This window comes from Dipodomys ordii, unplaced genomic scaffold (assembly GCF_000151885.1).
Source record: "Dipodomys ordii isolate 6190 unplaced genomic scaffold, Dord_2.0 Scaffold19, whole genome shotgun sequence".
Taxonomy (NCBI): domain Eukaryota; kingdom Metazoa; phylum Chordata; class Mammalia; order Rodentia; family Heteromyidae; genus Dipodomys; species Dipodomys ordii.
Genome location: NW_012267235.1, coordinates 677,555 through 693,626, shown reverse-complemented (window position 1 = coordinate 693,626; position 16,072 = coordinate 677,555). Strand labels below are relative to the sequence as shown.

General features: G+C 44.4%; 2 protein-coding genes across 2 annotated transcripts in view; both read right to left on the bottom strand.

The window, feature by feature from the left end:
- The window catches only part of LOC105983437 (WAP four-disulfide core domain protein 18-like), a 5,887-nt gene extending 1,096 nt beyond the window's left edge, over window positions 1-4,791 (bottom strand). Inside the window, exons 1-2 of the mRNA XM_013013291.1 lie at window positions 4,695-4,791; window positions 953-1,053 (exon numbers count right to left, since the gene is read on the bottom strand). Of these exons, the coding sequence (XP_012868745.1) occupies window positions 959-1,053; window positions 4,695-4,791 (192 nt within the window). The 3' untranslated portion in view covers window positions 953-958. The remainder of the gene's footprint in view (window positions 1-952; window positions 1,054-4,694) is intronic.
- Window positions 4,792-12,474: 7,683 nt separating this feature from the next.
- On the bottom strand, window positions 12,475-14,597 carry LOC105983398 (C-C motif chemokine 4). The gene is made up of 3 exons (XM_013013246.1): window positions 14,365-14,597; window positions 13,347-13,461; window positions 12,475-12,835 (listed from the first exon to the last, which is right to left on the bottom strand). Exons 1-3 carry the CDS (start codon window positions 14,438-14,440, stop codon window positions 12,748-12,750), a joined length of 279 nt encoding a protein of 92 aa, XP_012868700.1. The 5' UTR covers window positions 14,441-14,597; the 3' UTR covers window positions 12,475-12,747.
- Window positions 14,598-16,072: the final 1,475 nt, after the last annotated feature.

Genomic DNA, 16,072 nt, shown 5'->3' with positions numbered 1-16,072 from the left:
AAGTCCCCATGAGACTCTTGCCTCCAATAAACTACTCAGAAAAAGCTGGAAGTGGTGCTGTGGCTCAAGTGGAAGAGTGCTGGCCTTGAGCAAAAAAAAAAAAAAAGCCCAGGGACACCACCCAGGACCTGAGTTCAGGCCCCAGGACCATAAAAAAAAAGTGAAATGATTAAGAAATCGAAATAGATACAAGACTCTTGTTCAAGAATATGCATCATTGTGTTAAGACACCTTTTGGGAGTAGATAATTATAAGTGATTTTTTAAATCTTGTTTTCACTCAGCAATTATCTATTTTTAAGCCAGGTATCAGTGGTTTGTGTTTGTAATCCTAACTACTCAGAAAGCTAAGACCTGTGGATGACAGTTTGAAGCCAGCTGGAGAAGAGAATTCATCTCCAATTTACCACCAAAAAGCCAGAAACAGGGATGTGGCTCAAGTGGTAGAGCACTAGCCTTGAGTAAAAAAATCTCAGAGACAACATCTAGGCCTTGAGTTCAAGCCCCAGTGATAGCTCACACAGAAAAAAAATCTATTTTTTTTAGGGGGGGGGTCCGGTCATGGGGCCTGAACTCTGGGCCTGGGTGCTGTCCCTCAGCTCTTCAGCTCAAGGCTAGTGCTCTACCACTTGAGCCACAGCTCCACTTGGGCTTTTTTTCTTTTTGCTTATGTGGTGCTAAGGAATCGAACCCAGGGCCCCATGCATGCAAGGCAAGCACTCTACCACTGAGCCACCTTCCCAGCCCCAAAATTCTATTTTTTTTCTCCTCAGGAGGTGCTGGCCAAGGAAAATGTTTCAAAAGGTTTGGAAATCGCCAAATGTTTAGTGGATGAACCTTTTTCTTTGGGAGAAAAGAGAGAGGCTACGAGGAGACAAGGAGACTCTGTGCCACCCAACTTCAGGAAAGTTCCAGACAAGGTTCAGGGAAAAAGAAAGGGTGCATGTGTTTACCTGTCCTTAGTCTGTGTCACAGACATGGCCACAGCCATTGCTGACACATTGCTCTCCTGGTCCACAGTCCCAGTCACCAGTGCAGAGCTCCATGCAGGTACCTACGGTAGAGCAGACCACATGAAAACTGCTGTGCTTTGGGTTCAAGGGCCGGGGATCAAAGCCCTTGATTAAGGAGAGAGTTCAACTTTTTCCTTTTAGCTCAATGCATAACATAATAGAATTACTGGCAGAATAAGAAAGCTCTGTATCTCTTTTAGTTAAAACAATACCTTCACATGCTCTCAATAAAGCCAAGCCTACTTTAGAGATTGAGGCTGAGTGATTTTGGAAGAGAAGTCTTCTCCCCACTTCTTCATACTTCAGGGAATGGGGAGGTTTGCCATCAAGGGTGCCTTACAGAAGCTCTGTGCAGTGACTCTTCCTAGCACTAATTATTGGTGCTATAACTAGGATTGCAGATGTGGCTTGCCTTCCAGTAAAGACAGAAGTAGATTCAACCCAGACCTACCTGGCCCCTAGGCCTGAGCTCCTTCTTCTGTGTCCCACAGTGAATCTGACCCTGGTATGAAGAACACAACTCCAAATTTCAAGGAGTCTTTCTTGACCTGAGTAGGTAGGGATTCTCTGAATTTCCAGGCTTAAGGTTGGTTTTGAGAACCAATGAAGTAGGTTTATAAAGCTGGTTACAATGCTAGCTTTTAGCAAAGTACCATGCAGTGCTCTGTCTAAATGAACCTACCCAGTTATTATCAGGTATTTTTTTTTACTTGATTCTATCTCTGCAGTTCCGTGGGCTTTTGTTTCCTTTTGGGGGGGGGGCAGTCGTGGGGCCTGAACTCTGGGCCTGGGCACTGTCCCTCAGCTCTTCAGCTCAAGGCTAGTGCTCTACCACTTGAGCCACAGCACCACTTCCGGCTTTTTTCTTTTTGCTTATGTGGTGCTGAGGAATCGAACCCAGGGCCTCAGGCATGCAAGGCAAGCGCTCTACCACTGAGCCACCTTCCCAGCCCCTTGTTTCCTTATCTGTGTAACAGGGCCTGTGAATCCAGTGAATGAATCCTGTGTCAACTCCAATCAAGAGGCAGTTCTCTGAGACTGTGTGAACAGGCTGGAGAACTTGTCCAGGTACAGAAGGACTGGGTATCATCGTGGCTTAGCAGTACTGAGGCATATAAGAAGGGAGTCTGGTGGGGTGTCTAAAATGTACTTTAGACTTCAGAAAAGATTGGTATGGTTACTTCCTATATATACATTATAGAAGAAATGATTCAGGAAAGACAAAGATGTAAGATAATCTGCTTATAATCTAACAATGGAAATTAAGACTTTATTTTCAAATGCTAAAAGAGCAATTATTTCACAAGTGGCCTTGAAAAGGTAGATTCAGAGGATTCAAGGGGCTCAGAGGAGATAACACATTACTTAATCAGAAAAGGTGCATCTTGAGATATAACAATCTTCTTAAAGCAGAAGGTGGAGTTCTATGAGAAGAGAAATGAATTACTAGCAAAAAAAAATTTTTTTTGTCAGTCGTGGGGCCTGAACTCTGGGCCTGGGCGCTGTCCCTCAGCTCTTCAGCTCAAGGCTAGTGCTCTACCACTTGATCCACAGCACCACTTCTGACTTTTTCTGCTTATGTGGTCGTGCTGAGGAATGGAACCCAGGGCCTCATACTTGCAAGGCAAGCACTCTACCACTGAGTCACCTTCACAGCCCTACTAGCAAACATTTACAAGTGGCAAATGTCACAGTGCTGGTAATGGGAGAAACTGTGAGGGACTAGAGTACCAAGTTTAAGAGTGTATTTGAACAACCCGGAGACTGAGGGCCTCTTCAAAATTTGCATCCTGTTTACCTTATTCTGGGCCAATAGAAGGCCAGGTAAATATTAAAGAACAGCTGGAAATTAAGCAGGAAGTGTAATCAGGCAACAAGCTTCAGAGAGCAGGCAGATCACCAGGCCCTGTGGATTTGGAATTTCATTTGATGAGTCAAGAGAAGGTGATTTGCTGCTTATTTGGGAGGATCATTCTGGTGTGAGAGCATAGAATGGACCCAGACTCAACAAGCAAGAGGAGAGGAGCTGGGAGAGTCATTAGGAAGCTGAAGCAGGGTGGGGATCGGGGGGCAGGGGGAGATGATCAGGGTTAGACACTGTGTACAACGGGAGGAAGGAGAGAAGATGTGAAATAGCATCAAAGAAAGGTCGGTATTTGACAAGCAGCTCAGTGAGGTGAGGAGGTGAGCAAAGAGACAAGAGTAAATGGAATCCAAGAATATATAGGGAGAAGAATAAAAGCAGTAGTAGATAATACAGGTGAGAAGGAACTTTGAAGATGGAGGGAGAGGTGAGCAGTGTCAAATGCTGCAGAAGTTAAAGATGTTGAAATTGAGGACAGTCAGGAGCGTCACCAACTGGACCTGGGAGAGAAGCTCCAGGAGAATGAGGAGGCAGGAATTAGACTGTAGTCACTTTGGGAGCTAAGGAACCATTACAGGGAAGAAAGGTGGAGAAGAGAATTAAGATTCTTTTGAGGGTGGTATACTTAGGAGAAGAGTCCAATGGTGTAACTCCTCTGAACGACTAGTGAGCTGTTTAGCAAAATGAATAACAGGAAGTGGAAACATGTTGTGGGGGGAGGTATGATAGGGAGACATGAATGACTGCATTTGCAGTCATTAATAATCTAAGAACTAATCTAATAACTAATAATCTAATAATAACTAATTATCTAATTAGTCATTAATAATCTATGTTATATAATATGTTATATAAAAATGGAACTGAATAACTTGAGTATAGAGAAGGAAAGGAAAAGTGGAGGAGAATGATGTAAGAGATGACATCGATCAAGATGCATTGTCCCAGGTGGGCTGGGAGGGATGGGAGAGAATGTTGAACATGAATACAGTGTTGAACACTGTATTCATAAACTGCTTTGCTGAATGGCAACTACCTTGTACAACTACTTAAAGGTAATAAAATACTTTTTAAACGATGCATTGTACTACTAATCTAACTTACAGAATTGTTACCTCTTCGTGCAACAACTTAATAATTTTGTAAAAAGAAAAGATTTCTTTGAGAATGCTGATGGTAAATGGAAAATTATAGATTGATATGAGTCATGCTTACCATGGTTAAGAAAATATTTTCTGCCTGGGCACGGGTGGCTCACACCTGTAATCCTAGCTACTCAGAAAATTGAGATCTGAAGATTGTGCAGTTCAAAGACTGAGGGCAGACAAATCCAAAAGGCTCTTATCTCCAGTTGCCAGCCAAAAATGGAAGTGGAGGTGTGGCTCAAGTGGTAGAGCTCAGTCTTGAGTGAAACAAACAAACGAACAATAACAACAAAAGCAAGCAAGAGCGTGAGGTCCTGAGTTCAAACCCCAGTACCAGCACACACACAAAATATTTCCTATAGACCCAAGGGAGAAGAAGGTGGAGAAGGAGATGCTGGAGAGGAGAGGCAGGCAGGAAGGAACAGTGAGTTCTGCTTGGAGGGGTGACTCAGGGAACGGAAGGGGATAAGATTGAGGGGAGAAGAAAAGGAGTTCTGCTTATTACTCAGGGAAGGCCAGCTAGGAGGCTTCTTGTGTTAAAATCCTAAAGGAGAGTTTTCTTTCCTTCCCTCCTTTTTTCCCCTCCTCTCTCTGAGCACACTAGTTCCCAATATCCTAATTTCTGGCTTCCTTGTTCAAACAAAGAATGGCGATGCTTTCTTCCTGGACTTACCCAAAAGTTGCAGGGGTCTCACGGCAGCCTGAAGCTCCTGCACTTCCAGGCTGAGGGTGATGAGGGTCAGCAGAAGAAGGAAGCCTCCCAGCTTCATGATGCTGCTGAAGTCGTTGGTAAACAAACAAGAGGGTCACCTTTATAGCCTTCCACCCACTGAGGCTGGAATATAAGCCCAGAGTCTGGCTGGGGAAGCCCTAAGCCTCACCCAGAAACTGACATTGCTGGAGACACCCCAGATATATCTGGGTAATACCATGTTGCCTAAGCCAGACTCTGCACCAAGGAAACACCCTCTTCTGATCAACCAATAAGACTCTGGATCCAGGAAGTCTGGGAAAGGCAGGGAGCACAGACTTTTATCCACTCATTCATTTTTATTCACTCACATTCAACACATGTATTAAATGCATGCTGTGGTCCAGGATGTGCTAGGCACAAAGGGGTGTGTCCTTAGAGAAATGATCGCTCAGAAATGACAGACACTAGGTAGCAAGGGTGTGGTCTGCTCTTTCACGTCTCTCCTCCCTTCTCCAGAAAGGTCACCCCTGTGATTGAGGGTGGGGAGGGGCAATGGGAGAGCTAGCAGACGTGCTTTCCCATCATCTGATACTGGTAACTGGAGCTATGTGGTTTGCCTTCTGCCTGGGTCATTTTCTCTCTGCGCAGGTGCTGTGGTATGATAGGTGTGATTTGGGGTGAGGGAGGGTAGAGTTCCACTTCGCCTTGTCCAGCTTCGTTTCTGAGAGCCTGAACTCTGGATATTCTTGTAAAAGCCTCGTGGGATTTGTCTTATGCCGTAGCCTCGAGAAGCAGCTAGGGGTGAGCTATAGCCACCACACGGCCAGGCATGAGATTTCATTTCCTCCTTCTAGCCATTCATACCGCAGATGAGTGATTTCTCTAAGACACACACAGCACTTCGGTGTTTTGGGTGGGTTGGAACAAGCCTTCTTCCCCCAAGGGGAAGCATGCATGACTTTTAACCATGAAAACTGTCTTCCAAGCTACCTAATGTAGATGAGGGTACATGGGCTGGTAAAAGCAGCAGGACTAGTTTACAACCTCTTTGAGGACACTCCCCCACCCACGGCCAGGGGTTGCTTCCTGGGGGGGGGGGGAGACAGAAGGAGAAGAGTGTAGAATGTTCCACTGTTCCACTAGGGTCCCGCCTCCTGTTCCTGGGGCTGCAGGAACAGACCCTGCCTTTTGTGCCTTGCTTGTCACAGTTTCTGAAATGCCACCAATCCCTGAAATGCCACCAGTCAAAGATCCTTTGGGTATACACAACTCCTGAGGGGACAAAGGGATACAAGTGTAAGTCATGCAGAAAGCAGGTGTGTGTGTGTGTGTGTGTGTGTGTGCGCGCGCGCGCGCACCAATACTAAGGCTTAAACTCAGTGAAGAGTCTGAGGCCTGAGTGACTCCATCTTGAGCTAGCTGTCATCTCCTAAAGTATGAGTTATGCAGCTAACCATGAGCCCCGCCTGGGAATGAACAGAAGAAGCAATTCTCGGGCAGCTAGGAACATAAACAATCCTTGAGAAAATTGCGGGCAAGCAGGTGCTGGAGGGCATGGTGACCCTGCAGTCAGGCAGCAGGTGGTGTTTGTGTAGTTTAGCACGTACCTCCTTGAGACTCCTTGTGGCGCAAGCCAACCAGTTTAAAGTACATCAGCCCGCTGATCTAACCAACAACCTGTTTCTGCTTTGTAGTGAGCCAATCATACTATAGAATTGTACTAAGATTTTCCCGCGATGCTATGATGTATACAAAGTCCCTGCTTCCATAAAAAGTGTATAAAAAGTACTATAACCCTGAGCTCGGGGCCTCTTAGCATCACCGGTTACCTGGTGCTCAGAGGACCAAGCTCGAGCTTGCAATAAGGACTCCTTTGCTTTTACATTGGTGATGGTCTCTGGTGGTTTTTTGGTAAGGATTTCCGAATTCGGTTTTACACTCAGGCCTGAGTGCTTCCCTTAGTTTTGTTTTGTTTTTTTCTTCTTCTTTTTCTCAAGACTGGTGCTCTACCACTTTGAGGCACAGCACCACTTCTGGTTTTCTAGTGGTTAATGGGAGATTAGAGTCTCACAGACTTTCCTGCCTGGGTTGGCTTTGAACTATGATCTTCAGTTCATACTCCTGAGTAGCTAGGATTACAGGTGTGAGACACAGGCATCCCACTAATATATCTTTTTCTTACCCAGCTCAAGCTGTGCCTTGGACATAGAATTCCTTCTCCAAAGCCGGGTGCTGGTGGCTCACGCCTATAATTCTAGCTACTCCGGAAGCTGAGATCTGAGGATCGCAGTTCAAAGCCAGCCCGGGCAGGAGAGACCATGAGACTCCTATCTCCAATAAACCACCAGAAAACCGGAAGTGGCGCTGTAGCTTAAGTGGTAGAGCACCTGCCTTGAGCTGAAGAGCTGAGGGACAGTGCCCAGGCCCAGAGTTCAAGCCCCACGACCAACAAAAAAAAAAAGAAAAAGAAAAAAAAAGAATTCCTTCTCCATTAATCCTGCATGTCCACATCCTGTCTATGAAAGCTCAAATCCTTCTTGTCTATAAAGGCTTATCTGTCATCCTAGATCAAATATTACCTATGCAACTTTTCTTAGCCCAACCCCTGGGAGAGTAACTTTCTCTTAGTATTTATCACATTCATGTATACTTAGTTATGATTATTATCACCTTTTATTTCTCTCCTATCAGTATCTTGATGGCTAGGATGAGGTATTACTTAACTTCTGTCTTCAGTGCTCAATGAGAGTTATTATCTTCAGCAATTATTAAATTGTGTGTAAGAGAGATGAGTAGAGATTTTTACTAAATGGCAAGGACAGAGTGAATGGAAGAGTGGGAGAGATTTAGAGAGACAAAAGCTGACGATGGGTCTGCAGAGGACCCATAGTGGGGTCTTTTAGTTCCCAGATTTTGTTCCATAAAGTCACCAACAGCTGTGAGGATGCAGGTTTGGACCTGAGGCAATTTCCACTGGACTCCTCTTTCCAGATGTATGATTGTAGGCAACAGTTCATGTCAGAAAATGAAGAGCTGTATTCATTTTTGAACATTTATTGATTTTTTTCTGGGGTGTGCCAAATGCTGGCAGCCACGGTTCTTGTCCTTACAGAGCTTCTACTCGAGTAGAGGTGGGCAGATGCAATTGGAACCATTGCTTTGAGAGACAAAGATAGAGTTTCATTTATATAAATAAACTTGAAATGGAGACCAAATGCCACCTCTTCTCCCCAAGGCTACCAAGAGTGAAACATTTTCATTTTACAGAAATGACTGGGTTCCCCACCTGTCAAAACAGGAATCAGCAGCCCCCAAAAAGGTTTCCCAGTTGCATATGATTATCCTCAATATCTTGTGCTGCCAGTTAAATAAATACATAGGCCTTTGAATTGAGGAGCCATTGTACTTTGGAAGTCCACACCTGGTCTCCATATAGGCATGCACTATTATCACCATTTGACAGATGAGGACAATTAGGGGTCTTGTGCATGGTAGGTAAGCACTCTACCATTGAACTACACCTCCATCCCTTACAAACAATCATATAATTTCTCTACAAGAGGATGAAGCGCACAACAGTTGTTTAGAGGGAACTTCCCTTACCCAAAGGACTCCTAGTCCTGATGAGAACCTTTCAGGACATCATTTCCAATAACAACTAATGAATATTCAGCTGTTCCACATACCAGCCTCTTTTCCCCCTACACTCTGAAACACAGGTAGTAGTTCAAGGCGAAGGTTATTGGCACGGCCTGCAAGATAAGATCTGGACACCATAAGAATGAATGACAAACATGTCTTGCCACAAACACATTGGCATCCTGTACCAGCCCTAGATATCATAGCAGGTGAGAACCTGAGTTCCACAGCCAGACCATCTGCACTCACATCCTGACCCCAATTGAGTCCACAGCTGTGTGACGGAAGAAGAGTTATTTAATACCAACAACATGTTGTCATGTGAGGTCCCTTTATGGCCAGGGCCATGGGCAGAAAGACAGGATGAGAATGACCCACTATCTCCCATTTAGCTGGACCAATGTTTCAAGACACAAATATACAGAAGGTCACTGAACCTTGTTTAGATTGAATGATGATTGGTATATTTTCTTTTTAAAAATATATTATTGTTATTATTACTATGTTGTACAGAAGGGTTACTACAATGATGATATATTTTTGTACAAGCTCTGTGAGTTGGCTCTGCACACTCACCTCCTGGCTTTCCAAGAGGAAAATGCCTCCCCTCAGTCAAAACCACTGGAGAGGCTCTGGAAGGTTCTAGGTTGAATAAATTGGCTTGAAATATTCTATGGGGAAGTAGACTCCTTCCATGTAGAGAGTGAAATTGAAATATGGGAGAGCCTACCTCCTAGAAATTGCTCCAGAAACCATACTTGTGCTACCTCATCAATTCTAGCTCTGCAATTCCACCATCATACAGGAATCTAGGGAAATCTCAACTGGAAAACCAAGTAAGTGGATACCAGTTCTCTGGCACCAGGGTAAGAAAAGAAAGCAAGGCAAGAGGAAAAAGGAGCAAATAAAACCTCACATTATGCCACAGTGAATCCCACATTGTCACACTGAGAGGACTCCATGTCATTATTTGTAATTCCTGTGTGAAACTTTTCTTCATGGGACTGTCCTGGTTTCCTAGCATTTTCCTACAATTTTTTTTGGGGGGGTCCACTCATGGGGCCTGAACTCTGGGCGTAGGTGCTGTCCCTCAACTCTTCAGCTCAAGGCTAGCGCTCTACCACTTGAGCCACAGTGCCACTTCCGGCTTTTTTTTCTTATGTGGTGCTGAGGAATCAAACCCAGGGCCTCATGCATGCAAGGCAAGCGCTTTACCACTGAGCCACCTTCCCAGCCCTTTCCCCACAATTCTGCCTCTGTGGAACTGATTTCTTTCCTATTTTCCTATGGGCAGGGAAGTATGAAAGTAAAGAGACCTAAATTCTGGTCCTAACCCTACCTTCTCACTAATAATAAAACCATAGGCAGATTGTGACTCTACTCTGGACTTCATTCATGACAAATGACAAGATAGTATACTTCCTGAGGGACAAGTGGCTCCTTGGAGAAGCCTCAGCCTTCCTCCTCAGCTGCTGAAGCACGGCTTCCTCTAAGGACACTGAACCTCAGTATAGCTCATCTCTTGGGAATATGTTGACTTCACTCTAGGATTCTCCTGAGAGAAGCTTGGCTCACGTTCTAGAATGTTCCATTCTCCTCTGCACTGAGCTGTAAGGAGTCACAATCAGTGACTCTCTCAATTGGTAGCTGTAGTGGTTTCCTGTTGCAGCTGCAACAAATTACCACAAATTTAGAGTCTTCAAACAACATAAAGCTATGAAAGCCAAAATCGGTTTCACTGGGTGGTGCTGCTTCTGGAGATTCGAGGGGGGAAATATTAATATCCTTGACTTTTTAAGCCTCTTCTTTCACCCTTGGCTGGTAGCTTCTTCCTCCATCTTCAAAGCCAGCAGCAGAATAGTTTGCTTCAGTTATCATATTATCTCTTCTATTGTCAAGTTTATTTCTTCCTCCCTCATAAAGGCCTGGCTAGATAGTCTAGCATAATCTCTTTTTTGTAAGATCGTTAACTTTACCCTATCTGCAAAGGCTCTTTTGCCATATATGGCAGCATTCACAGGTTCTGGGAATGGAGGTGTGGACCTCTCAGGGGCCATTGTTTAGGCCACCACAGGGACCTGTACTCTTTTCCAGATCTGAGACTATCCATCAGCTCTTCTATCCAATCTCCTCAGAATAAAATCATGTATCTTTCTCCAGATCTATCATCTTACCCTTCTATACCACCCTTTAGGCTCTGGTATATTCTAGAATGTGCCACCCAATGAAACTTTCTTGTGAAGATGGGCAGTTCATATCCATGCTGTTCAACACAGCAGACATTACCACCTGTAGCTATTGAGCGCTTCAATGGAAAACTGTGACTGAGAAATGGAATTTTAAATTTCATTTCATTTTAATGCTGTGAGAGACCTGTAGAAATTTTAGAGACAGTTCTGTCCAACTCAAAGTTTCTCCTAAGCATAATCTTAAATCTTACAGAGGTTTTACTTAACAAAATATTTAAGTCATCTTTTTAAAGGATTTCTTCCTTAAAACTACCTATTATTGTTTTTAAAATTAGTTCCTTGCTTGAGTACTTTTAAAAAAATTTTATTGTTACTATAAAGGTATGTACAGAGGAGTTATAGTTAAAAAGAAATTACCTATTATTTTGAAATTTCAGCTGAAATTTAAATAGCCACTCTGGCCAGTGACTAACATATTGGACAACTCAGATCTAGACCAAGGAAAGCAGGAGCTCCAATCAAGCTGGCTAGCTGCTAGCTTCTCTCCACACCTGTTTTGATCAGCTCTACCCCTAACTACCTTCTCAGTCTGTGGAATCTGAAGAAGATCTCAGTGGGGACTCTGGAACACTGGGGTTTAGGTGAGGGAAGGACAAGGAAGGAAAATGGATCTGTTGGCCCAGAGAAAGTACAGAGTCCTGGTTCTACTTTTGCATAAAACTAAAAACACTCTTTTAGTCTTTAAAGTCATTTCCACTTTGTTTATTGGACTCAATGGGCCATCCATTGGGGGAACCACAGAAACGTGTTAGAGGAAAAGGTATGAACCTTTGTGCTGGTAACACGTTTGCTGAGTGAGTGGCTTTTGGCAAATTACTTCCCTGTCCTTGACCCCCACCCCCCAGCAAACCATCTGGCTGGACCAGATGATTTAAGGGTTCCTCTCAGCTTTAACACAGTGTGATTCTAAGTGTCTCAGATCAGGCTTTTTGTGTATATAATTCTTCGACACTCTGTTTCCTCTGACCTATGTGAAAGAAGTTCTGAGAATGATTGGGTAGGTTCTTCCACAACACTCAGAGCCACATTAGACCTTCCTCCTCTGACCTCAGTGACACTTCGCGTTTGCTTTGATCTATGAATAAATCTGACCCTCAGAACCTTGAGAAGCTGAGGCTCAGAAAAAGAGGGAGAGAGAGGGGTCCAGCTCATATAAGAGCCCTTGTAGAGTGGGTTATAGTATTCCCATTGACAGGTGGGAAAACTGAGGTCTGTAAGACAGAGTGGCATTTCTGTGGATATATTTATTATAGAATGATAAAAGAATTTCCTAATGTGACACTGATTATAAGATGATAAGGCCGTTTTTCTGACTCTGAGCTCCCTCCTCTTCCCTCTGTATTATGCTGTTGCCCTCTATTTACAATTTCTCCAGGAGATATCAAGCTCACAACACTTAGGATCACAGCTACTCTCTTGCATCATCCTTTCAGGATGCTCCCCAAGCAGGTGAGCCAGCCAGCTCACTTCTCTGCACCTATTTTTTTTCACTGATAAAATTCAGGGCAACAGTCCCCACCTTGTCAGGGTGTGATAATATTTATATCATAATTGTAATATGTTATAATAGTATAATATTATGTAACAAAACATTAACATGTAGCCTATTATAATATATTAATATACTTATATATGATACACAATACTAATACTTATCATAATAATAGAATACTTCCTTGTTGGAAGCGTTAAGTAAGATCATGGATTAGCCTGGAGCATATGTGAAGGACTCAGTAACTGCTCCCTCTTCTTGGTTTTGCAACAATTCTTTGTCCTTACTAATAACACTAGATAATCCCCTCCACCCCAGATCAAGTTAGAAATCACAAATAAAATGTCTACATTTAACAAGATGTTTTATTAACCCCCCCTCAAAATGCATGAAATCAACTGCATCAACTATGTATCCACAATGGCAGAGAAACAGTATGATAGACCATCCCCATGGGGGATACATGTCCTTTGAGCAAACATAAATACTAGGAATAACACCAAATACAATAACAAGGCATACAGTAAAGATGAGGGCCAGGAACTACCGAGAGGCACTGTGGGTCTGGAGGATAAGGTGGTTCTCACTGAGAACTATCTGGGCTCCGGTGACATTCCCTAAAGATGTTCCGAATCCCCATCCTGCAGCAAGTTCAGTTCAGTTCCAAGTCATCCACGTATTCCTGCACCCAGGTGTCATTGGGGTTGGCACACACTTGCCTGCCCTTTTTGGTTTGGAACCTGTAGAGCAAAAAAACCCCAAATGGACAGATTAGAATCTTATGTGCTCTGAGGACACCTACCATGCCTGACCTGTGGTCGTTCTCTGAACATGGTCCATGCTGGGCATCTCTAGTGGGTGGGATCCTTTCTGGGTGGCCTTGGCACCTGACTTCCTGTAAAATTCTATCTATTGGCTTCAGCTTATGGGTTTTGTGGCCAAGATGGATGTATCGCCCCATTTCTTACCACTCCTAGACATTCTGTTCACATGTTTTCCTAGCATGTTTTTATGCCAGAATCACATGTCTCTAGCGTATGTGACTTTATTTTTGGCTTTTCCTGATTTTCTGGCCTTTGACTATCTTCCCTCCTCGAAAGGAAGGAGCCTGCCCCTGACCCAGACAATTGCAAGACCTCACTGTTTTCCCACCTGCTTGATCACCTCCTGCCCCCTTCCCATTCCACCTGCCCCTATTTGAATCCTGCCCTCCCCAGTGCCTCTTAGGGCAGTCCAGGAGTTCATACTCACACCACGGCTGGCTGGGAGCAGAGGCTGCTGGTCTCATAGTAATCCATCACAAAGGTACGAGGAATCTTCCGCAGAGTATAAGAGAAACAGCAGGCCGTAGGAGGGTCTGAGCCCACTGTGGGGGGGAAAAGGGTCAGGGTGAAGTGAGATCAAAACTCTACCTGGGAGCAGTTCATTTGGGCTTCTAGCAGTGCACCTTTCATGAGCATCTGTGTGAACTACCAGAACCCCAAACATGGTCCCTATATCTATGCCCGTTCACCCACCCAGGAGGAGACTCTTATTCTAAATAGAGAACCTCAGAGAAAAGAAAGAATTCTAGAGGTTTGGAACTGGACTGAACCTCAGAACATGTCTCATTTCTTTTATAGTACACATGGGGAAACAAAGCCACAGAGGGGGAAGGGCTTAGCCAGTAGTCAGAGACAGGGCCAATGTAACAGTCTGCCTTCTAGCCCATCCTTTTCCTCTGCTAGCTGGTTATTATTATTATATTTTGGTGCTGGGACTGGGCCTTGCTTTCAGGGCCAGGGTACTCTCCATTGGATTGTTTTGTTCAAGGCTTATGCTCTACCACTTGAGCCATAGCTCTACTTCCACCTTTTGGTGGCTAATTGGAGATAAGAGTCTTACAGACTATAACTACTGAAAGATAAATATATGTTATATATATATGTATATATATATATATATGTAAATTAAAGAACAAAAAGTCTCACAGATTTTCCTGTCCAGGGTAGCTTTGAACTGCAGTCCTCAGATCTCACCCTCTTAAGTAGCTAGGATTACAGGGGTGAGCCACTGGCATTTGGCGCTAGCTGTTAATTCTTAACCAATGGGAGCTTGAGGCGTATGGAGTATTTACTAGCCTCTCTATTGAACCACAAAATACTTGGAAATCTTCCCAGCTCATTTTTGTCTCTTAGCTACATCCCAGTGTTGGGTCAGCCCCAGCTATGAAAGTAGAGTCTGCCCCCACATCGGTGCTTGGAAGTAGCAGCAGAAAGAGTAGACTTACTTGGTGCTGAGAGACCTGGAGTGCAGAAGGCAGCCCCAAGCACAAGGAGAGAAAGGACTGTCACGTAGAACTTCATGGTCTTGGTGGAGGAGAAGGCTGCACAGAGTTGAGATTGCAGAGCTCAGAAGCTTCAGAGCCTCGCTGTGGTCCTGTGCTGATCTGAGCTGAGAGTCCCTCTTTATAGGGACTCTGGGGCTTGGGACGGAGGTTGGAGGTACAGGGAGGCAAGTGGAATTTCCAGGGCAGTGATGATGTCATGGTGCCAAGAAGGAAAGGAAAGTTTGTTGAGAGTGAAGAGTTCCTTCCCCAGAGTGGTATCATCACGGAAGAAAGAGGAGGGAGCCGGAGGGGAGAAGTGCTAAGGGGAAGTGGTACACCAAAGACAGTGACCAAACCTGGGGAGGGAGGCTCCAACCAGAGAGGAAGGGGGAGATGTTCACATCTGCTAGAAAAACGCCTTGTGGACAACAGCCAAGTGCTCTTGGTGTTTGACACCCAGAAATTGGAAGCTATATGTCTGCCTTACCAGGTTGGCCATAGTTTCTAGGTCAACTGTAGTTTCCAGAATGAAGTATGGCCAGGGAAAAAAAAACTGTTGACCACAATGGGCATTTCCACATAATCAGCTTCATTTCTTCATTATTGTATACACAATCACCCCAGGACAGAGGTCCTGATTTCCTGTTTAGAGCAAGGAAGGAAAGGAAAAGCAATCAAGATTTCAAGGTAATTTCTTGGATTGATAAAAGATCAGGAGGCTTGGACACTGGTGGCTCACATCTGTAATCCTAGCTACTCAGGAGGCTGAGATCTGAGGAGCCAAAAAAAAAAAGCTCAGGGACAGCATGCAGGTCCTGAGTTCAATTCCCACAAAGATGATGACCACCACCACTAAAGATCACGAGACAAAAAAAAATGTCTATAAGAGTCAAGTTTGGGAGACACAAAGAATGTTCTAGTATACGAGTCGGATGGACTACCTAGGAGAGCTCATCTGTGATCTGGAACTAACTTATTATGCATATAATTCCCCGGCCAGTCCCTGGGGAATGCCTCAGGTCCCTGTGTAGAAAGTGAAGTTCACCAAGGCCAGGGGATACAGGAATGCAGGAAGTGGGGTAAAAGAGGGCGATTCAGATAGTTGGACCAACATGGCACCCTTTAACTCCACTCCTCTCATCTCTGTGTGTGCAAGGTGACCTGCTCTGCTCTGAGAAAGAAAACTAGAAGAATGAAAGAATGGAGAGCCCAGTTCCTAGGTGCTTCTGAGGTATAGGACAGGAAGCATCCTAGTGGTGCTTCAGGGTCCTCTGATAAAGTACGGTTCTCCAGTGTCATCCTCCCCTCTCTCCCCTGCACAAATGTAAGTGCCTCCCCTCCCCCCTGCATATCTCTGTGTTCTTTCTGTCCACGCCTTTGTTTTGTACAGAGCTTGCTTCTCAAGTTCTGATCTTTACCAAGAGCCCAGCTCTACCATTCTGTGTTCCATGGTAGTACATATATTCATCTCTCTCATGCTCTCTTCTGGCCAATAGAGTTTTCATTGTCTTGGCTCAAGGAACTGGCTTTAGGAGGAGGTGTCTTGGATTCCTCAGATCCACACAGACTTCATTCTCAATGGCACTGCAATTAAACCCAACTATGTGTCAGATATTGTCAGACAATATCTGAATGCCCTTAAAGAGATCTTGCTGTAATGATGGCATTG

Bases quoted from the DNA above. Each gene is read 5' to 3' on its own strand.
- LOC105983398 (XM_013013246.1), bottom strand. From the start codon at position 14,440: ATGAAGTTCTACGTGACAGTCCTTTCTCTCCTTGTGCTTGGGGCTGCC. The intron at 13,462-14,364 runs GTAAGTCTACTC...TCCCCCCCACAG, and splicing joins TCCAGGTCTCTCAGCACCAA to TGGGCTCAGACCCTCCTACG. The intron at 12,836-13,346 runs GTGAGTATGAAC...TTTGCTCTACAG, and splicing joins TGCTCCCAGCCAGCCGTGGT to GTTCCAAACCAAAAAGGGCA.